The sequence below is a fragment of the Anopheles maculipalpis genome, chromosome 2RL (genome assembly GCF_943734695.1).
Source record: "Anopheles maculipalpis chromosome 2RL, idAnoMacuDA_375_x, whole genome shotgun sequence".
Taxonomy (NCBI): Eukaryota; Metazoa; Arthropoda; class Insecta; order Diptera; family Culicidae; genus Anopheles; species Anopheles maculipalpis.
In genome coordinates this window covers 77332291-77356082 of record NC_064871.1, presented here as the reverse complement: position 1 = coordinate 77356082, position 23792 = coordinate 77332291, and the positions used below count along the sequence as shown (strand labels likewise).

The 23792-nt window shown below is 41.5% G+C and overlaps 3 protein-coding genes across 3 annotated transcripts in view; 1 reads left to right on the top strand and 2 right to left on the bottom strand.

The window, feature by feature from the left end:
* Nucleotides 1-23792, bottom strand: part of LOC126568615 (uncharacterized) — a 383782-nt gene that overhangs the window by 231663 nt on the left and 128327 nt on the right. The window lies entirely within an intron of this gene.
* The window catches only part of LOC126567514 (UPF0598 protein CG30010), a 134701-nt gene that overhangs the window by 55305 nt on the left and 55604 nt on the right, over nucleotides 1-23792 (bottom strand). The gene's annotated exons all lie outside the window — the stretch shown is intronic.
* LOC126568191 (neuropeptide CCHamide-1 receptor-like) lies at nucleotides 2428-23791 on the top strand. The gene is made up of 8 exons (XM_050224631.1): nucleotides 2428-2831; nucleotides 7955-8181; nucleotides 8509-8612; nucleotides 9922-10137; nucleotides 11958-12061; nucleotides 14944-15081; nucleotides 15507-15635; nucleotides 23367-23791. The coding sequence occupies exons 1-8, from the start codon at nucleotides 2428-2430 to the stop codon at nucleotides 23458-23460; spliced, it is 1416 nt and encodes a 471-aa protein (XP_050080588.1). The 3' UTR covers nucleotides 23461-23791.

Genomic DNA, 23792 nt, shown 5'->3' with positions numbered 1-23792 from the left:
TAGCAAATACGCTGACGATGCCAAACTGTTTATGCCCATAAAATCGACCAAAGATTGTGCTAATCTACAGCAAGCTGTCTCGGTGCTCAACAACTGGTGCATCCTCAACTGTTTGTCTCTATGTACCGAAAAGTGTTTCTTTTTGTCATTTACGCGTGCGAAATCAATGGTTAATTATGATTATTATATAAAAGGTGTATGCGTTTCAAGAACTGCACAAATGCGCGACCTAGGTGTTTTACTTGACCAAAAATTGTTCCTCGGACCTCATTACGACAACACTATCAACCGCGCCAATAGAACTCTAGGATTAATATTGAAACTGACTCGTGACTTTGACGACTCCCTATGTTTAAAAACTCTGTATTGCTCGCTGGTTAGATCGCTCCTGGAATACTGTTCACCTGTGTGCTGTCCATACACTAACGAATGGATAAACGGATTTGAGGCTGTCCAAAGAAAGTTCACACGTTTCGCGATCCGTAAGTTAGGATGAGCTGATAGCTCCTCCCTCCCATCATACACTGAGCGTTGTCAACTGCTAGGCCTCGAGTCTCTGGAACATCGGCGGTATTGGCATCAAGCCACATTCATAGCAGGACTTCTTTTAGGAACTATCGACGAACCCTATTTATAAGTAAAACTTAGATTTAATGTCCCCAGACTATCCGCCAGACATCACCTAATGTTATTTGTTACGCGCTCGCGAACGGAGTATGGAGATAATGCTCCCGTAAAATCCATGATACGCCGATTCAATACGCATTCGAACATGTTTGACTTTAATATGCCTCTTTCCACGTTTAAAAATCTGTTACGCATCCGTCTTACTACGAACTAATTATCTGTACATGACATTTGTTTTAATTTAAAAGTCTTGTAAAACTGTAATCCTCCTGCTTCGTTAAGCTGTTAACGGTGAACGATCAATAAACAATAATAATAATAATATACAATAAATGAGGCGGCCAAAGACTATAGAAGGCCCTCCCGTATAAGGTATGTGTGCAGAACTGTGGGCTGTGCTTTATCAGTGTGGTCAAAATCGTTCGATAAAAATAAGTTTAAGGACATTAAGACTTGCCCACCAAAACGTTTGAATATTTCTTAACCGTGCTGATCGTCTATTCTCGGGACAAAGTGTCGCAAGAAATGTGTTGCAAGGGCCGGAAATGGGAAATTTATCGGCCGTATTGTTCAACCGTTGGCAGATCGAGGATGATTTGTAGCATCCTTAAAAAAAATTAAATTAAAATTTGTGGAGCTCGTGAAGAAAAAGGATTTTATATTGAAGTTTAAGCTACATTTGATACTAATTAATTCAATCATTTTTTATTAAACCTAAAATATACTCTGCATCCTTGGCGATATATTCGGCGCTTTGCATACATTTAGGCGTTTTTCGCATTTTCAAGAACAAATTTTGTAGGTGTTTGGCCTTCTCAAGTCTTTTACGGATGGTACTGCTATCTCCTTAGACTTTTGGTTCAATCTCGACCGGTTTAAGACCGGTGTTATGAAGATGGTGCTCTCTCTTTTCTTGCCGTGTGATCGATTGTGCACATGAGACTGAAAAGCAATCGTATATCAGGCGGATTGAATTAAATGCTTTCGATCAAAATTTCGTTGCTTGCATCCAAAACTAGAAGCCACTAACGACTATTTGGACCTGTTATGTCAATGGTTTTTCATAGCAGAATTATTGTTTGGTTTATTTGAATTTGGATAAGTTTTTGCTATGCCCATTAAGGATTTCAATAGGTTTATGCTATTTTTATAAAAGCCAAACTTTACTCCCACATAGCTTGTGAATGATTTAAGCCACCAAAACCAGGGCGTTTGGTTATCCTAGTTATCCTGAATCAAATTTGTTTGATAGCTTTAATCAATCAACAATAAACGTATCAACCATGAGGCATACCTAGATTTATGTCTCGACCCCTTTTCACACGGATATCCGGGAAGACGATAATGGATGTCAACATTTTATGTTTGATTCGGTTCATCGATTGTAATGCTGGTGATGTATCGACCGACGACACGATGACAACGTGTGATCGAATCTGTTTTTGAAGCACTATTGAGCTACAGCGCTGCTACACGCGTAAAATATGTGTGCTTTGGTTGGTGCAGCATGTTTGATGGAATTTCATTAGCTTTAAACATCAATCGTGCTGCAAAGCGAATGTGTATGTCGAGCAGAAGCTGTGTCCTTATTGAATTTCGGTGTTCCCGTCGCTTTTGTCTCACGCAACGACAACCGTAATGAAATGTTTGTCACTTATAGTATATTTCGTTCTTGTATCGCAATTTCAGTGAGCCAAGGAACCAAAGATCATCACAGAGAGCCCAGCAAGAAGGCAAGAGGCGTGTGTGTTTCGATGTCGTCTACCGTGTGAAGCGTTGTCACACAATCAACCGAACAGGATGCTAGCGCACGCAATGTTGTCGATGCTGGAACACGGAACTTTTACCACGGCGAACGATACCACCGCCCTGGACACGGACGACTCGGAAGTGTACGGGAGTGTGGTGTACGAGGAAGATGTATACACATCGGTACCACCGGTACCACGACGTCAGCAGGTACCAGTGAGCGAGTTCGAGCTGTTCGAGGCACTTCTCAACACGTCAGCCGGTGGACCGATGGGCAGTCTCTGGAACGCGACGACCGTTGCCACCGAAACGCCCTACACACCGTACGAGCTACGGCCAGAAACGTACATCGTACCGATCCTGTTCGCCGCCATCTTTATCGTCGGGGTGCTCGGCAATGGGACGCTTATTATCGTCTTCCTGAGGCATCGGGCGATGCGCAACGTTCCCAACACGTGAGTACCGTTTAATTGTAATTACCGTACCGGTGCGTCCGGTCGGAACGGAGGGAAGAACGGATTTTCCATCTGGCTGTTACTTCGGAGCAAATACTTAGAAAGCACGCTTGACACGATGCCTGAAGATTGACTGACGTGAGTGACATAAATTCGAAATTTCGGCAATTTTGGGAACCGCGTATCGTGACCCAATCTTTGGAGAGGTTTATTTTGGAGATTGGAGCTGTAAATAAGGACGTAAAAGCTAATTATAACGCTTCGTTTTCTACGTATATCATACAAGGCGTCTGAAGAACAAAATAAATATAATTAAGAGCCTTCGAGTGTGTACTTCAACAGATGAAGCTAGATTGAATTGACTTTTTCTACGCCTTCAAAATGACTTTACTTGCCTTTACAACTATCAAACAGTAGTCATGTTTTCATAGTCAACAAACCCACCTTCTTGTCATTAAATCTTTAAAATAGAACATTTCCTTTAAACGATTGCAAACCTCAGCAGACGAGAGCATACTTTTTATGTGCCATAAAAGTTCTCCCCTCCTGTTGTCAGCAAGGGCCATGGACTTCAACTCTCGTGTCACATTTAATTCGAAGCTTCTGCCATCGTCTGAGAAGCAATTGTTGGATAGTTTCCAAAAACTTCCTCCTTGTTGTGTGTTTGCAGACTGCAGACATGTGCTCACGGGATCGGAAGAGAAACACACCCGTTAAGGGTTCATTAGGTCGAAGTCATTGGAGAACACTCTCGGTGCTAAGTGCTGTCGATGGGAATGAGTGTAACGTTGGAGCTCCGAACACGGAATGGGATGGAAGCGTGTTCATGCTTAATTATCAGACACTTTTGCTTAAAATGTGTATTTTAAGTGTTATGTCAAAAAGCTTCAAGAGAGTTCATTACTGCAGCCTGTTGTACGGAGTGCATCGATTGCAAAGGGGAAATTTCGTTTAGTAGAACGATTACAATTGCTGAAAGCTCATTAGAGCGCAATTTATACATTAAATTGTAAGAATACAGTACAGAGCCTAAATGTATGCAAATATCCCGTCATGTAACACGAATTGAACAATAAAACGATTTGCTCACAATTTTCAACCTGACTGATCATGATAGCCAATCAAACACACACACCGATTAAAAGGAACGATAGCGATCTTTAACCTTTGTTCATCTCACAAGGCACTTACACTACAAGGAAACTTGAAACGTTCTAAGAAACGGAAGCGACGGAAAAGAGGGCGGAAAAAAATGTTACAACCAATACCACTGCCGATCGGAAACATTTCCACAGCGATGCAATTACAGTGTTCTGTTCCTTGATTATCTGGAAGGAAAAGTCATGTTAAACTTTCTGACAGGTCAATGAAGCCTATAAATATGAACTTTTTTTTTGTTTTTTGTTTGGGCGTCATTTTACTTCCGAGAAGTTGCTGCTTCCACGATGTGTTTTCCTTTCCTGGGTCGGTCCGTATCACGACACGGCAGATCAAATGTTGGAAACTGTCGTCGTGAAAAGTCGTCGTTGTTGGAAAAATAACGTAGCTTTCACCCGAAGCACCCATAAATCAACCATTTCCTACGACATATTTCGAGAATTAAGGCACAGCATCGCACAGACGCACATTAAAGCGTAAGGAATGTCCGTTGACGTTGTGTAAGATCGATGGTCGTATGATGGCCGGACCAAAGATTACTTCCGGGCGGGAGGTTGCTACGGTTGCTCCATAATAAAGCGATAATAAAACGCAAACATTACGGCTAGCTCATTGCCTTTTTGAAATGTGAAGTTTTAATAGGATCACAGGAGGATTCTTGGAGAGCATTTTCTGCTGTTGGAAATGGTTGAAATATTTTGCACTAAAAATACACCGTCCACAAGGTAAAGAAATCGCTCTTACAAGACACGTACGTTTGCTTTCAATTCAATGTTAAATGTCCTCAATGCAAACCAAGGATTAGTGCGCATTACAGTACCAACGGAGCGACAAACAAGCGCGACAAAAGCCAACGGTACCGTGTTGTGCGGTAGCCACAATCGGAATTAATGTGTCATGTGGCTTTCCCAGCTAGCGGTGGCAACTCTCCGGGCTCTGGTTTTCCGGTTAATGGTACCGTTTCGAATAAACAAGCACGATAAATGCAATTTACGGTATCTCCTCTGCCGCCCTACACTCACCTGCTCGCTGCGCTTTCTTTGAATGCTGCCCCATTTTTTTATTGGGCTGCAATCCTCTGCGTACTCAGAGCCGGGTGGAATCGAGCTAGAGCTCAAGCGTGTTTTTAGTAGCCTGCAGTAGGTGATAAGATTACATTACAAGAACAAAACAAAACAGGAATGGGAAAAACCGCGGCACAACATTTATCCAGTTAGGATCGTGAACACACCCACTACACACTAGCTAATGAGCGTGAAGCGTCGAAGCTACTGGCACTGTGGCGAGCAAAAACCACCAAGTTGGCCTCCATTTACAACTAACCACTTTTATTCGTTGCGTGATCTGGTTGGTGGACGTGCATTGATGGTAGTGGTGTTATTTATGTTGCGACGGTCAGAAAAACAACTTGTTTGCCGTGACGATGGAATGATGTAACGTTTACTCTACTACAGGACAAATAGGAAAAGTTTGAAGCTAAACAAAATAGCAAAAGTGTGAAGCTAAATACAAAAAAGGACAAACAAACATAAAAAAGAAAATAAGTCACTCAAAAATACATAAATAAAACAATATATCCCAAACGATAAACGAGAAACAATTCAACCAATACAATATAAAAGCGTTCGAACGAACAAATAATTTGAAACTTAAACACCAAAGTACTCGCAACTAGTACGAAGACGATTAAAATATGAAAAGAAAAAAATGACAATATTTAACTACAGCGAAAAACAAATAGGAGTTGAAATTGTTGAGATAAAACATATAAAAAATCTAATTTAGAGGGGAATGGTAAAATCTATATATCAATGGGAAATAGTAGTTTATTTAATGACAGTATAATAATGAAAACAAAATGGAAATTTTTTTTAAAATCAACGGTTTTCCGGTGTTTGATTTTATACTATCTTCTGTTATTTACTGATTTGTTTCAAACTATTCATATAGCATTATAATCTCGACTTTCTCACGTAGTTTTTTGGCAGTTTTTTGGATATTTTATTTGAACAACAGTTTATTTTACTGATAAGAAACTAATTTAGAAATCATCTAAATACAGTGTTTCTAAAATGAATGATTTGCGTTTAAAGTAGATCAAAAACGTGATGAAATGTACAATACAGACGTTCTAGTAAGTGAACAAAAACAATTAGTTTTTCATATTGTATCTATCAATTTTGCATATTTTTACACAAAACTATCTATAGGTTAATACGAGGGCTGACAATAAAGTAAGGTCTCCGATTTTTTTTTTTTCATAGAAAATGACATTTATTTACAAAAAGCGATACACCGTTGGAAAGGCCAAAGTCTTGGCTACTTTTCTACATAATCGCCATTTTTTTTCAACACCTTGCGCAACCGCACGATAAACTTGTCTATGCCGGCAGAATACCACTCCCCGTCCGCCTCGCGCAGCCAGGTGTTGACCTCTTTCTGAGCTGTTTCGGCACCCGTCGATATGACGGATTGTTTGGCTGCTACACACTCCTCCAAGCTTCTCTTCCCTAAAGTCCCTAATTGTCGCACGGCGGTTTTTGAGCATTTCTGCCTCCACAGCTTGAACAATCGCATCCAAGACCGACGGTCGGCCACTTCTCTCCTCGTCGTGAACATTAGTGCGCCCGGAATTGAACTCGCGGCTCCACTTACGCACGTTTTTTATATCCATACACTTTTCCCCGTAAACTTCAACTAGTTGACGATGGATTTCAATAGGTGTCACCTTTTTCGCACTCAAAAAACGTATTACAGAACGCAATTCGCACTTGGACGCTGACGCGAGGAGTACCTCCATCGTTGACGGCTGCTCAGCCAAGACTGAGCGGTCGGGGAAGCCTCACCCAGCAGCAAAGTGGTAGTGGGGGAACCAAGGAACACGGCGGTGTTGCCAGATTTCGCCTAGCGCGTGATCCGGCGAAGTTGCAGCGTTGGAGACCTTACTTTATTGTCAGCCCTCGTATTAAACAGAAGTAGTGAAAACTGACTATCCAACTACATGGTATTGGCAAGTCCAATAAGCCACTAGATTAGACCAACTCGATCTTGGAGATCGTTGAGCCAACAAGAAAAAGAAGATTAGGTAGAAAATTTCTTCGGGTAAAAAAAATAACCGAGCCTTTAATCGAACGAGGAACTCTTTTTTTTGGCACTTTTAACTTGAAAATAGCCTAGTGATGAATCCAAATTTAAATGGAATAACGCAAAAAAAAGCTTTCTGACAATGCAAAAGTATATGAAAAAACCGACAAACACTTCAGAACTACCTATAAAATAAATAAAATAACGCAATTTAACAAAACTAATTTGTAAGCTGACACCAAACCACTATTGCCACAAAAAAGAGAGTTCCAAAGAAAAGCATTAGAACTAAACTTGTTTTACTGACAAATAACTAAGGGTACAAATAAAACATGAAATTTCTGAGGAAACATTTTGCATACAACACTGTACTAAACCCAGGACGAGACATACTGATCTAATGGTAATGCATTGCAAGAAAATGCAGCTTTCCATCCAATGGCAAATAAAAAGCTCCCCTCCATTGACTCCTACACCTAACCAGCAAAAGCCATTTTCCGGAGGAAATTACGCAAGCTCGTAATTTCATCAATTATCAGCCCTTTGCTCAAGCGAAGTGAAAACGTGTCCGGTGACCTCACCACGACCGTTTTATTCCACACCAAACCGGACGCGACTGCAGCACTACAGGATGTGGTTGTAATTGTAACAGTATCCGTGTCACGTAATACTGAAGGCTGAGTATTTGCTTGTTGCTCCCTCTTTCTGCCGGGTGCAAGCCACATTCGTCGCACACAACACATTCCGGTGTGATGTTTGTATTAAATTAATTAACAACCATGCTCTCGTCTTGATGTTTCCCGTTTTTTCTCGGACGTTTCTTTGCGTTTTTATTTTCATCTTCCATTCTTGTTCCGGTTTTTTTTTCTCTCTATTTGCAGCTACATCCTGTCGCTGGCACTGGCCGACCTGTTGCTGATCGTAACGACCGTACCGTTTACGTCCATCATCTATACGCTCGATTCGTGGCCCTGGGGCAGCCTGCTCTGCACGTCGTCCGAGTTCATCAAGGACGTGTCGATCGGGGTGTCCGTGTTTACGCTCGTGGCACTGTCCGGTGATCGGTTTTTTGCCATCGTTGATCCGCTGCGAAAGTTTCACGCACACGGTAAGATTCGTTTTCAAAGTTTCTACGTTTACGCCTCGCACGTTCCCACGAGATGATTTCTGTTCATGTTTGTTTGGTAAAGTTTTCTGTTTAATCTTCAATGTCAGTTAAACAAAAACAAAAAAAAACGGGAAATGAAACCTTTGATTTTGTTTTGATTTAGAAGTAGATAACTATCTCGTAGAGCTCGTTTTATTGCATCCACTGCGCACCAAATGTTGGAGGAAATCATTTCATTACCTTTTTCCACTCGTTACACACGCTCCTTGTCGTACCCTCACTGTTCCGCACACGCACACACACTCATTGCAGTAGATCCTTTTCTAGGTGGTGGACGGCGAGCCACACGGATGACCATCGCGACGGCGGTCCTGATCTGGCTTCTGGCCATCGCGTTTGCCGTGCCAGCAATCATTGGATCACACATCAAGGTACGAGAGCGAAAATAACACATGAACTATATTTTATATAATGTTGAACAAACTGTTGTTACTTCATTCGAAAAAAATATTTACTAAAGCTTGGCTGAAGCTGGTTGAAGCGAAGATTGAATGTACAATATGCTTTGATTTTAGTGGCAGCTAATTTTAGCTGTATTTTTGAACGCATATACAATAATTAGCTTAGGTCATATAAATATTTTAGCAGACAATGCGTCCAAAATTATTCAACGTGGAGCACAAAATACGTCCATTAAGATCTTTTAAAGATATTTACTGAAGAAACGTGATTTTAGGAAATACTTTTTGAATGATTTGATGTTCAACTCTACTTCTTTGTCTTCTTGGCTTAACGACCTACCAGGTCACAGCGGCCATCGAATGACTTACTTGGCTTACCGATACCACGTAGTTGGATAGTCCAATCCTCACTACGGGGGGTCGGCCCGAATGAGAATTGTTCCTCGATCTTTCCGTTTGAAAAATGGCGCTACTGTCGCCCGATGTTCAACTCTCAAACAACAATTTCCTCTTATTCGTTGCGTACTATAGCCTTATCTTGAGAGGACTTAGTCAGCTAATTTTGGATTCTTTGACCTTGTTTACTCCGGTCCGGTGGTAGAGGCGATAGCAGCGTCGGTCTCCACACGGCAGGATCGGCATTAAAACCCCATCCGGGCCGTTCCCCTCTAGTGAGGACTGACTATCCAGCTACTACAAATTGCTCAAACCACGGAAAGCTTAGTAAGCTATTATATGGCCGGCTTAACCAGGAAGCTCGTTAAATCAAGAACAGGAAGGCGTAGTTTACTCGTAGCTACATCCGCAGAATTATTCTCAAAAATTTTTAAAGAATTCGATTACCATTTGATTAAATTATAGTGTATTAAAGATAAACGTTGATCTAAGCTTTTGAATGAACTTAAAGTTTGAAAACTTTATTCTATGATAATTGTTTTTGAAATTCTGAATCTATGTTTTGAGTTAAGACACCCTTCTATTAAATTTATGATGCTATATTTTCACCAAAAATATTGACACTTACAGGCATTCTACGCAGGATATCGTCTCGCCTTGATTTACTAGGAAAAAATCCCCACACCAAAGCATTTTAGCTCCGTTACAGTTTGTTCAACATTGTGCTCGATAAACATGAAGCGTTTTCTCCGCTCGCTTCTCACATGCTAGTCGAGAAAAATGGTTTGCCAAAGGCAATCACCGTCCTATGCGCTATTGTCACTCTACTGCATACTGTCACATTCACGCTCTCTTTGCTTCGCAACAAACACCCTCTTCACAGACTGTCATCGTCAACAAGGACGTGTCGTTTTACTTCTGCTATCCGTTCCCGGACGAGTGGGGCCCCGAGTACGCCCGAGGGATGGTGTTGGGTAAATTTCTCATCTACTACGCGGTGCCGCTGTTCATAATTGGCATCTTCTACGCACTGATAGCGCGTCATCTCATCCACAGTGCCAAGCATGTGCCGGGCGAGATGCAAGGCACCGTACGACAGGTAAGCCCATCGACGACAGTATCCAGCCGGTGTAACGGGAGATAGCAAACGCCACGTTTCCTTCGCATACCGCATTGACGCAGGGAAAAAAACGTTGTGAAATGGAAGGAAAACAAGCCAGCAAAAAGGGTGAATCAAAAATGCAGGACGTAATTATTGGAAAATTTAATTTACCGTGCTTTTTGTGTCGATAGCTGTCAATCGTCTACTGGCTTTTCATGATCCAAGTTGAAGGAAATTAAATCTCAACTTTTGATTTATTAGCCTGACTGCCGGTAGTGGCTCCCTGCGGTGAAAATATGGTGCAAAATTTTATTTCTCTCCCCGTGCCACTATTAATGCACCGGCACTGGGTGGTCCTTTCTTTCCCTTAAGGAGCCGCTAACTTGATCAAGTTCAGCGAAGTAACTAAGAGTAACAGCGCTCGTTCAAAGTCAACGCAGATTGCTATGATTATGCAAAGCTGGCTTTTTGTGTTACGGCACCGAGCCGGCCTGTCGCGGCACGTGCAACCCCCTTACCGGGGAAGCTAGAAATATGACTGTACACTTTGCGGAACTTTCCCACTGTCTCAGCGATGAACTTTACCTTCTGCTAATAGAACTCTTCGCTGTGGTGCATTTAATCTCTGAGGTTTGCAGTTAGCCGGATCAGTAAAGCTGGGGAAAAAAGTTCTCCACGAACCATTTATTTAATCTTGTGGTCGCAAAGTAATGAGATGTAAACATTACTTTCTTTAGGCTCTTTCTCTAAGCTTTCATTTTAGTAAGGTTACAAAAATGTTTTCAAAAATTAACTCAAAACCCTTGTCTGGTAGCACACAAAGTAACACAACAGAAATCGATTTAAATCGATTTTCGTTTACTGTCGTTTTGAAGTAAGAGGAGCATAATTTTTTTCCGGCTGCCGGCTGTTGTCAAGTGCTTCCTCCGCCACAAACACTCGGAGTATATTGACCCAGTGCATTTCATTTTTGCTCTCAAGCGAAACATTAAAAGCGATAACTGTTTTCACTGTGCTTTTATAGGTGTTGTTGCTTTCTTATTGCACCCAGTCCAACAGGCTCGGGAGTGGAATGGTGAACGCGAACGCTGTTCACCGTGGCGTGTATGTTCTGGATAAGGAGTGGATAAAATGCGTTACAAGTACCGGCTGGTAGCAATGGAAATGGATGCTTCAAGTGTCTCGGTGTACGTAGCACAATAACGTACGGCTCAGCAACATGAGCTTACGCTGAATGTTCATCTAGAAACACAGTAAAAAACGATAAAAATGTGCTATAAAATGTGCGATTATAATCGGTTTAACTGTTGACGTGAATGAGCCGGCCAGAAGCAGAAATAAAAGCAGAAAAAGATATTTCGATTCCTGGTATTGCATACCTTTAGGCGCGACAGCAGCAGCTACTACAAGACAATCCATTTCGGTAACATGTACTGTGTTACACTTTTATTTAACCTTTCACAGTACAACATGTCAAGTCGCATGGCACTATGGCACTGAACAGTTGGAAATAAACTTTTCATAGAATGCAACCAAGCAGTAAATCAAAACACATGAAAGTGTGTGCTCACGTGCTTGACTGAAACGTCCCACATTACGACGAAACATACTTACACATCTTTTTCTCTGCTTTCCCTGTTTTCCTATCTTGTCAACTTTGTCATTTTCTTCCTATGCTGTTCCGCCTACATATAAAAACCTGCTGACGTGGAACTCGAACGCCGGCCACCGAACGTTCAACATTACGCGAAACTTTTCTACACTCACGCCCGCACGCACGCACGGACCGTCAACATTACCGTTCCGTTCGGCCACAGATCAAAGCCCGCCGGAAAGTGGCCGTCACCGTGCTAGCATTTGTGGTCATATTCGGTATCTGCTTCCTGCCGTCACATCTATTTATGCTTTGGTTCTATTACAAGTAAGTATCAGAAGTACTTTTTGTTATTTTAAAACGCCTAAATGTATGCAATTATTATGATTAAACTCTTAAGTAACATGCGTTCCAATGTTTTTATCGTGTTCGATGAATGATAGTTGTAGAAGTTTTCTTTAATATCAAAAACTCTCGCTCGAACAATGTACTATGCTCTCTAAGTATATTTCTGAGCATCATTAAGCGAAAGGGTCAGAGATTCTTTTATCCAGTTTACAATTATTTTGCATTAAAATTTCGCCAACCAACCAACTTCCACACCCTTCGCCTTATTCGTTGGGATTCAACTTGCAAATAGTTGGCAAAAACTATCGCCCGCCTCTAATTGCATAGCTCATTTACTGAGTGGTGCATGCAAGAGACCAGGAAGATGGTACAGCGTCAGCAGAAGGAAGCACCACCGACAAAACACATCACAAACTGCCATGTCGTACGTTGCGAGTGGTTTGGAATTTGAAAAATGGTGCCTGCTCTTGTTTCTGCCGGCTTCAGCGGAACATGAATCACTGTTAGTGCTTTTGTTTACTTTAATGATGTTTCGGTTGGCAAGCAAACTCCAAACCAGTACTGGGCAAAGTGAACGAATGGCTTTTCGAGTGTAGTATGTGAAAACCGAGGTCTAACAATTTCAGGTTCTGCTGTGCGTAACTTTTCCAAATCATCAAGATGAGTTGTTTGGAGAGTGGGGTTTTTGTTTTTTTGTTTCCAAAGATTAGTTTCATGGTCAGGGAAGTAACAATGTGATGCCATTGCATTAACGATGCCTGGCAGCTGAGAATCATGCTTTGGGATAGAGATTTGGGAAAGAAATAAAACGACCATAGTTTAAAATTTTGTGTGATTTTCTGTACAATAGTTTGAGTTTCTGTACAATAGTTTGTAGTTTGATGATTGTTTTACAATCACTTTATATTGTTTTTTTAGCAATGTTTTCTATAAGTTATTAACTTTCCCCAGTCTTAGGTAGAACAGTTTCAAATTTCTATTAAAAATCCTTTTTATTCGGCCAATTTATTTTCAATCAAATTACGTCAGTGGGCATTGTCAATTTTCAACAATAACTTCTAATGGATTATCATTTCTTTAAATTTTTGATAGTAATTTTATGGATTTAAGTGGCTAATAGGATTAACAAATTTGTATTTACCTGCTTTTTGCATAGTTTAAGGCGACGTGGACAAGTGATATGATGCTGATATACTTAAAATAATGCATTAAACTGCGTCTATCTTTCATTGTATGCCTAAGCGGGCCACGTGGTTGAAAATGGCAAAACAGAAATGCTTATTCATTTTTTAAAATCCAAATGCGTTCTGCCATGCTTCCTCCGAGAAGAAATGCGTGCCAACGCTTACGATCGTGATTTGCGCAATCATTTCCTTGCTCGGAAAAAGAGCATTTCATTTCAAGGATCAACCAAAACCCGCACAATCATTCTGCTCCCTGCGAACCGTTAAGTGCGACCATCTGTGGTTGTAGCTTTCAACAGCGAGATTTTCTTAATCATTCCCTTTCCCTCGCCTGATGGGATGCCATTTAGGATGCAGCGGTGGGAGAGAAAATGAAAAATATTTTTAATGCGTTGTCGTCACTGTACGCAAGTGTATGATAAGTCTGGATGCTGGTGAAGCTGTTTGTGGTGGTGAAAAAAAAAATGTCTTCCAATTTGTTAAACATGCGTAAGTGCGCTTGCTCACGTCAACATTATTCGCGATGCCATGATGCTCTTTTCATTTAATCTTATTATTTTATTCATTTGAAAAGTGCCAAGAGTTTCACTGCTATATTTCCACCTGCTTTCCTTAATTAGGGAACCATTTTTCGGGTCTGTAAAGCGTAGCTAGGAGGAGAGGCTCAAATTTGACTCTCATTTTTCAAACCAAGTGAAGGCAATTTATCATGTTCCATTATTAAATTTGTTGTTCTGGTTAATGAGCAATGTAAAGCTCCGTTTTAATGGTTGTGTTGCGATAAAGTAAAGGAGGGAGAGCTTTATTTTATTTATTTTAAAAGCATTTTTTTATTTTCACTAGCTTTTTCCTACATATTTTAATTTTTTTTAACATTTTTGCATTTGAGTTGCATACATTTGGGCGCTTTTTAAAGGAGCACAAGGATAAAAAATAAAGAATTTGAAATGATTTTAACGATTTTTCAAACGATCTAATACAACAAAAATAACTGTCATAAAATTGCTCAAAGTAAATTTTATTATATAGCACTTGCTATTGAATCCTTCTCTTAAATTTGACCCTCCAATTTTTGTTTTGTTTTTTCTTACCCACAAGACGTGTCCGACTCAAGAGGGAAGACTCTTAAAGATTGTTATAAAATCAAGCCCAATTTCTTATTAACCCTTGATCCAAGATTTTGCATCCTCTTGCGAACTCTTTCTAAAGATTATCAATATAATTGCCTGTTCAGAAAACGGGGAATAGCAACATTAAGCAACAACCAAAAAACCCTTTCAACCCACATTTTGAATGTCGTTTTACGGAAAAGGTTCTACCACAAGACCGACTCATTTTTAATCCACCACCCCTCCCAATATGAGCATTCTTTTCTACGCGAAAGATGTTTAGTGGTCTTGAGCCTAATTTTTTCTAGCAAATATGGACGAAATGATGGAATTTAATTTCACTGAAAATCTTCTGTTCCATTCCCAGATTTCTTTTTGGTTACATTTGATTGCCTTTGAACAGCCCCCTAAGAAAATTCCTAGAAGAAATGGCTGCTCTTAATAATGAACCTTAAACGAAATCTCCGGAATTGTAAATGGGCATATGTGGAACGACTAGCGAAATATCCGTTTTAACTCCATGTCAACTCTCCATTTTTTGTTACTTTTCTTTCTTTCTTTTTTACAGCCCAAACTTCAACGAAGATTACAACGGATTCTGGCACGTACTGCGAATAGTGGGCTTTTGTCTTTCGTTCGCAAACAGCTGTGCCAATCCAGTGGCTCTGTACTGTGTTAGCGGTGCCTTCCGGAAGCATTTCAATCGGTACGTATTATACTCTAACGCTAGTGAAAAGAAAATCGGGAAATGGGGGAGGCAACAAAAAAAAATGCATGGCCATAATGTAGATCTGCACCAGATGGTACCACTGATGCGTAAGAGTGATATCTCCTCTTACATTCCTGTAAACTTCATGGTTTCGAAAATATCTGACAGAGTTCATGCAGACGATACGTCATACCCATTGTCCATACCCTTGTTGATTTAATGAGGGTGAAACACGTCTTCGTTTTTTGCCTCTTCTAAGTATTCAATCCATACAGCATCAGCCTAGATGTAGGCAATGGTCATTCATTTCAGTAAAAATCCATCACTCCCGGGTTTGACGCTAGGGAAGCACCCTTTACAATCGTAAGGCTTCGTGTTTGTTTTGAGGACTATAGATTTTTCTCTTTCTCTTTCTTCTTTAGCTATCTGCTGTGTGATGGAAGCTCCAGCAGTCGGCGAAGGCACGGAGACAATATGGCACCGAGAGATACATCCCTCACCAGCACCATGTCCCGCCGGTACACCAGCAAGCGGATGCAATCGCTACGAATGTAAGCAAGGGCAAACGGGGGGATTAGCCGTAAGGAACCTTTAACGGGTTGATGAGTTCAGTGAAAGGGTTCAGCCATGATGGACGTCACGCATTAGACATTCGTGCCCTAATGCTATGCCGACTGGTGTGATGTTGGTGGACACACGGGACACCGGCCACAATGAAAAGGATGAAATCAATGGAATGTGGGATTTTTAGTGACTACAGTACTGTGCGCTTCGAATGTTTACACACGCGCAAAAAAAGGAAACAAATCCTCGCCAGCTTGTTTCATTTGTACGATCCTTTTGGGGTGATCCTCGGAAAACGAGAAAAAAAATCTTTTCTTTGTATGGATTGTGCTTTCTTTGGGTTGAACCTTGTGGTTTATTTCGTTGTGTTTTTTTTTTTTAATTTGCATCATTTAATCACACTCTGAATCTCAAATTTTGTTTTCTTCCCAAACCCACACATTCCCTGAATGAAGAGATGGGTTTTTGTGGGATAATAAAAGACGCATAATTTTCCATCACCCGGCACACGTGCGCTGTACAAGCCAAAAACCCACCCCTTGGCCCGGTTTGTTAAACCGCAAAGTAATAAGCAGTAAACGAAGCAAAAAAGCGCTCCCGAGAAAGCTCGATTCTCGATCGAAATGGTTTTGGTGCCTCCAGGGCGTTTTGACGGTTACATTGCTAGCGTATTGCTAACTGAGCTGTCAAGTTTTGTTATGACGTACGTGGTTCTTCGGTTTGTTTTCGTACCTTACGGTGACCAATGTGCGGTGAAAAAGGTCAAAGAGTGGGCCCCCTTTAAGCAGAATAAAATTCAATCATCAATTAGGCACAGAAAAATATTCCAACCGCTTTTAGTAGTACGCAGTTTTTGCGTTGCGGGTTGCATACTTTCAAATTATTTTATTCATTTTCTGCGAACCATCCTTGCACTTAATTTCACGTTGAGCAATGAATTATTAATGACAGCTAGCTTGGTATAAATGAAACAGAAAAACCTTTGCTCCTTGTAATCAACTGTAGGAATGCATCACATGTCAACCCAGCCAGAAACACCATGCGCCTCCATGAAGCTTTATACCGAGCTTTTTCCCCACTCTCACCATACGGCGCAGTAATTTCCGGGAGGGATAAGGATGCTTTCGTATATTTTTTTATTTGGACAAACATACATCATAGGCCATTTCTAAGAAACGATGATGAATTGGGTACGGCCGTATCGGCCTCGGAATGAGCTTCCGACAGTGCTTGATGGATGCTGTTGGTGGCCACTATTGGTAATCCAAATCCATCGGACAATCATCTCCAAAATGGTTGGAATCGGTTGAACACTTTCCACAAGGTACATATGTGTCCCATCGTGCTGGGACTGAGGGCTCAAACAATCAGATGAGAATGAAGCATCATTTTTCTTGGGCATATTTTTTCTATGCATAGAACAAGAAAGAGCAAGCCGTAATGAAGATATTGGAAGGCGAGTGGAAAATCTGGCGGTAAACCATCGCCACCATTAATTTACTTGTCGGGTTCGGGTTCGCACATTCACACGGGAGGACAACAAACGCGGAAGGAACGGATGGAATGTCTCGGTAACACTAATCTCTAATGGTATCTGTCAATTTACGTACGTTCCTGCGTGTGTATTACACCGTTTCATGCGTCCGCTCCAGGATGTTGATGAGAAAAGTTGCCCACCCCCCTTGGTGAGGGAATGATATACTTGTTCCGGTTTTTGGTAGGAGAGAAGCAAAAACATTGCCACCAAACCGGATGGGTATAATTCATTACACGCTGGCGTGGTCGCAACTACATGGAAGGAAAATCTCGGTAGGAAGCTGAGGCCAGTTTGCCGACGGCTAGACACAGCTCTGCCATTGTCATCTTTGGTGGCCTTTAGCGATTGTTGGTTCGTGTGATACGAGCCAACCAACCAACCAAGGACGAAGGTCATCGGAGCCGATTTCTGCTGGAAACGTGACAATTTGTACAAATGAAGAAACTGATGAAAGAAGAGCCAACAATCGTTATTACAGTCATCAGCAGAGCTCTTCTTGGCGCTTGCTGGCCGCTGGATGTTATGAAACTTTCCGTGTTAGTTTCGACGTCTATATCGACGAAGAAATCACTACAACGGCACGGTAAATTTGTGCCTTGACGCTCGTCCCAGTGCACGGCGCAAAAATTGCTTATTAAAGACCTTTTATCAATAAACCATGCAATGGCAAATTGTGCAAATTGCTGTACACCGAAATGAATGATGATTAATGTTGATATTCCGCTGACGTAATCTTGACACTGGCCTGACATTAGGCACAAATGGATCCGATATCGCCTAGGCGGGATGCGGGAGAAGCGCAGCTCTGTAATATCCCTTTTGTACATTGCTATCGATTTCCCCTGTCGAGGCATGGACATCCCCTTTCTGACGGGTAAAAGTTTCGCAAAAACTTTTATCAGCTGTTACACACACCTTCGCACTCTCTCTCTCTCTCTCCACCCCGAAAAAAAAACTCCAATCTGTCGATGTCGATCAAGATCGACCATGTATCGGTTCTTTTGTGGCTTATTGATGGGCGCCCCAAAAATAGGACGTATCGTTTACTGCCTCGACTGCCTCGATGGTGAAACCATTCTTATTTAAGCATTTTTCGGATGGAAAAAAATTCTTTCAGTGCAACGTTGCCAACAGGCACACTTCAGTCGGCTGTTTTTGCTCTGCCTGACTCGAGCGTCCAATGTGACTCGAGCGTTCTATTTAAACTGGAAACAAATATCCAGCCTCGTATTGAAATTCCAAGTATATTTGTCACGTTTCTTTTAGCCGTTGTAGGTGATGTAAGCTACTGCGCCCATTCGGGTTTCTTTGTGTGTCATCAACCGTCTCATCCCGGAGTGCTTTTTCTTCTCGTCTTATCATGTGCCCTTTGTTTTACTTTACTTTTGCCTCACTTTTTGTTGTTGTTATTTTCCCTTTTTTTGCTACTCAATATTGACGTTTATTTGCAATCCTGCCATCGTCAGCAATCCCTATCAGCAAGGTATAAGGCACGATGGGTGTGCTTGATGAAATAGCTACGCTACGCTTGGTTTTTTTTTGTTTTTTGCTGACGTCGTAAGCTAATTTGTTTAATTTATAGCTCATTCTATACCGAACAAAAAGAGCATACTGTTGTACTACCTTTCATCGGGGATGGATGGAAGGGAGTCTACAATATGGCAGCTAATTGTGCACCCGTAACAGCGTAAGCACCTCGTTCAAAGGTTTCCGAATGGTTTCGGATGGATGTTTACGTCCGCACTCTTACATTGTCAATTTTTCGCCACCTACACCCACCGCCAGGTGGCAGAACAATTAAACGAGATTGGTACAAAATTGACACCGTCAGACGTTCATTATGAAGGTTTCACAGACTTTTCGTTTTTTGCGCTTTTTAAATGTTTGCGGCCATTGTTTGTTTGCATGAAGCGTGAAGCACGTTTTTGGTGCCGTGACCAGGATAAAAGAGACGCTTATAACTATTATTAATTTTTGCAAGTGCCTAATGAAGTATAATTACAATACAAATCTTTTTTAAACGCACCGAGCCGTACGGGTAATACGGTCTGAGCTTAGTCCTGGTCCTGGTCATGCCACAAACTCGGCGTTTTTTTTATGAATCCTATAAATTCATCATTTGAACGTGCCTTAGTTATTGGATTTGTTTCTTATAGTAGTTGTGTAAATCAACTCGTCTATACTCTACTGATTTTTTGGGTAGAAACACGTCCGAAAATTTCAAACCCTTGACGCTCCCAATAAATCGCTCTCAGGAATATCGAGCGCTTTGATGTTTTCTCGTTCGATTCAGGTATAGGCCAGATGTATAGGGCAGATGCATTAGAATGATACAAGCTCATTCTACTCGCAAAGGTAAAACTGACTAACATGTGACTCTAGTAGTGGACGTTCCATGATAGCTTTCAGGGGTCGGGTGATGCAAAGAAAAAAAAAATCAAGGCAAATATACAGCTCCATAGCATCTACATGTGTTTCCTTACACCGTTTTACAACGATGCCTGTGCTTTGAAGCTATGTGTTAGGTGTTCCTTAATTAAATGCCTACCAATTACGAACCGTTCCGTGTTCCAAGTATTCCGACCGCTTTAAAAAAGGATCTTGTGTACTGCAATGATTTGTTTTTTTTTTTTTGCCCCAGAAAAAAGTCCTGCGTCCTGCATAAACCAGGTGTTATTTTCCTTTCCATTTATCCGTAAACAGCGTGAGTGGTGTAAGCTGTCAGCTGTCAGTTGAGGTTTGGCTGTGTGCTGGAAAAACGCACACACAGGTCCAGCGCATCATCCGTTACCTACAGCGTTGTCACGTAACAACAAACAGGTATACTCAGCTTGACACTCAGCTGAAGATTTCATTTCTCGGAACGAAATTGCCTACACCTAGTCCGGCAGAACTCAGACTCATATGGCACAGTGATGTAGCCGGGTAGCAATTACATTATGGGTTGATAATTATATCCACACCAGTTTCATAGTTTTTTCATCGTTTTGTTCATCCAGTTTGTTGAAAGCGAACAAAAGCATGTGAAAGAGGCTGAACACTTGTCCGTCAAGGATGACGTGTCTGGTGACTTTTTCCAAACAGATGAAGATAAAGATATATTATTATCTAACAAGCGATATCTGGAGCATTCTGATGATGAAGATAAAAGAGGTTAAGTGTGGGTTTCATATTATAAACATGTAAAGTATTTTCTCAATTACTTAGTATTTGGACTGCATGATGTAAACCAGTTTCTTACCAACAGTCAGATTCCGTTTATCCGGGATACGTATGATCCGTGTGTATTATAATGAATTTTCTAAGTTTCAATGCATGTTACTGTGTAGTGTTAATTGCGTTTTCAAGAGTTTGACTAATTTTATGGCACAATTAATTACAGTAAGTCATCGATTCCTGCCATTAGAGCAGTTCGTGCCAAACTCCTAATTTATTCTTGAAACATCAACGAATCTATTACAACTTTTTGATAATGAAAAACAAAGCTTCGATCAGGCGGCTGGATATTCACAACCGAACACTTAAAACATCATAAAAATGTTTATCCTCTCTCTCAAAAACTGAAGCAAATGTTTGTTCAGTGATGAAATTATTTATCCATCCATTATCACAACTTCCGTTTCACTCGCGCGGCTTAAGCAAGGTGTGTCTTTGTGTGTGCGTGTGTTAATTCAATAATTTCTAAAGCAACGTTAAACGTTAAACCAACATCGATGCTAGTCGGGCGAAAAAAGCACGTCATCTGTGCCTCACACACACACACAGTGTCACGGTCCGGTTGCGCTAAAAGAGAAATCTTATGCAGGACCTACAACACCATAGTGGGAAATTCCTTCAATTAAAGTTACGCCACTCTCGAAGCGAACGCCCGAACGCTGGGGACGAACGGGCCAACGCGTACCAAACTAGTTTCCTGCGCACGTACTGTACCTTGCCGGGTGACCGGGGGTGCGGGTTCTGCCCGGACTTGATAAGCTGTCAAGCTTCCCATCAAATGGGGAGCTAAACCTCCATCTTATCGAGGATTACTCTTTGCCACAGGTGGATTACGAGGATAAATATTCTGCCGCAAACATCCTAGCGTCACCCCCCCACACTGCCTATGCCGGTGTAACTCGATGTTCGGTGTTTGACCTTCTGCTCAACAATGGCGGAATTGGATACGTTGGGCAAACTTTGATAAGGTGTTTCTCGATGGCTGGCCGGGCCAGTGCAGTCGAGCGGGTGCACCGAGGTGGAGATGTAAAATGAAATTTGTGGGAAAATGTCATTTTCTCCGTGGAGAAATAAAAACCGAGCAACTTTTTAATAAACTTCCTGCACTCGGTGTGAAGGTGGCAAGGCTTTTTTGTACGTTTTGTAATTGACAAAGCAATAAAACCTTTTACATGGAGCTGCATTTCCCATGTCGATTGTTTTTAAACTATAATTTTTGTACTTAAATTTTCATTTTCAATGTAATAGAAGGCGTCACATAAATTTGTTCACATTTTATTCCTAACTTTAAAGCTAATTTCCTTGTCACGTATCCTGGTCACGGCACCAGGATGCTTAAAGTGTATTAACCAGTATTAAAACTCCCATCAGCCGTATGTTAAGATTAATCTCACATTTTCTTCCTGCTCCCAAATGTGGTGTCAATCCCATAAAGCATAAGTGCTATCCGCAACACTAATCCATCCAGCTTTAACGCGCTCTGCTTACCAGTCTAATGGTACGAAAATTAATATACCCACATTTGCTTTCTGCAGCTTCGCCCCAAACAGAACCTCCATCCAAGCGTGCGTACCCCGTTTGGTGGGTTCTTAAGGCGGCTAATCTTTTTGCTTGATTAAATTCAGCAAATGACGAACGTTAATCCTTGCTTAATTCGTTCATTTGCTGTCACATTTTGGTGCCCGCAAAAACAAAACAGGGAAACCGAATTCACACCGAAAAGAACGCACATTTTCATGATGATGGGAAATAAAACGGGAAGGAATAATAGTGGTTTCCTTCACCGATACAAGAAGCAAATCGCTTGCTAGTGTATGAGACGCTGCCGATGCAACGCAATAAGCAGAAAAATGGCATGGAAATGAAGCGGAAGGAAGAAACTGTTCTGGTTTTATTTCTGTCTCTCTCTCTCTCTCTCTCTTTCTCTCTATCCTTCTTTTGGGTTTTTGGTGGGTTGAACGATCACGGTTGAAGCAACCGATTGGTTAAATCGATATTTAACGACGCTTGAAACGATGACGGGTTTTCCCGAGGTTGGTCGATATAATCGACACAAATTGCCCATAATTGCTTACCGCGAATTGCTTCGACAAAACAATGAATAAATGATCTGGTAATAAAGTGCACGATCGTTGGTGATTCGTTAGTTCGCCCACAACATTGCTTTAATCGATTTTTTACTGTAAGAGGGCGCTGTACAGTGATAATCGCACGGTATCTAGCTGAGTGAATTGTTTGATTTAGTAGGCAGAGTCATAGTAACGCATATCTTACTGGAATGTTGTTGAAAAGCTGAAGATTATTGGGTGTCCGAGTATATTAAATTGGGGGGTATTATTGTGAAAAATTACTTAATTTTTTTTCTCAGTATCTCGGTATCGTTCAGTGCCAAATCAAGCTACATTTAGAGCTCACTTTAGCGGAAACTTTCACAGTAAAGAACCGTATTGCGGATTGGACTGTTCCCTGTCTATTTTTACCTTCTGGTCGTATTTTCTTTAATGCTCTCTACATAGCAAACATGAGTTCTGGTATCGCTGCCTATAAAGGCGTCCTCTTCTTAAAAACGTTGGGAACTTATTTAATGCCCCATAGATACACACCATCATTATACATGCACCTTTCCACTATATGTTTCATGTTACCACACCACTGATTGCTCTAAGAAAGTGGTTTGCTACATGATTGACACTCTTCTGCACTGTGGTTCTTCCACATAGTTCGTACTTTCCCTGTTTGGTTTCAGTACTTCATAGCTTTTTTCTCTCACCACACCACAAGGATCTCATCCCAATTTGTGGGAATTTACAATTAGTTTGCCAGTCAATCAAATTGCAAACTAACTTCCACTGCTTCAGATAGCAAATCGATAGTATTTCATAAGCCCCAGTGACTCTTTTGTCGCACCTTGTGTCAAATCGTTTAACAAAAACAATCCCATATTCATTTTCCACTCCACCAACAGAAACATCCAGGAGACGACGATCGTGATGATACCGAACGGCAACTCCAAGTCGGAGGGCGCAGTGCACGAAAAGGAAATGGTCTGTTTGTCGTAACAGCGAAAGCACCATCTAGCGGGCGCCGGAAACCGACCGCGGTGTGTTATCCCAAGGCTAGCGACGACCCACGAGATGCCGTCGACGGATGCTGGCTGCGATGCGGATGGAGTTGCTGGTGGTGACGCTGACCAAGATTTGTGGCCTACCAAGGCAGCGCCGACCTGCGACCGGAAGCTGCCGACCGTCGGTTTCCGATTGCCTCCCGGTCGTTCCGTGGTTCGGCCACGCCAAGCGTGCGAAATGAGCAAGGTTTGATTTACGACACCCGGCGCGTGATAGTTTATTCCTCGTGTTCATAAGTATTCGTGTGTGTGTATGTATGTGTGTTT

Bases quoted from the DNA above. Each gene is read 5' to 3' on its own strand.
- LOC126568191 (XM_050224631.1), top strand. From the start codon at position 2,428: ATGCTAGCGCACGCAATGTTGTCGATGCTGGAACACGGAACTTTTACC. The intron at 8,182-8,508 runs GTAAGATTCGTT...ATCCTTTTCTAG, and splicing joins GCGAAAGTTTCACGCACACG to GTGGTGGACGGCGAGCCACA. The intron at 10,138-11,957 runs GTAAGCCCATCG...GTTCGGCCACAG, and splicing joins TGCAAGGCACCGTACGACAG to ATCAAAGCCCGCCGGAAAGT.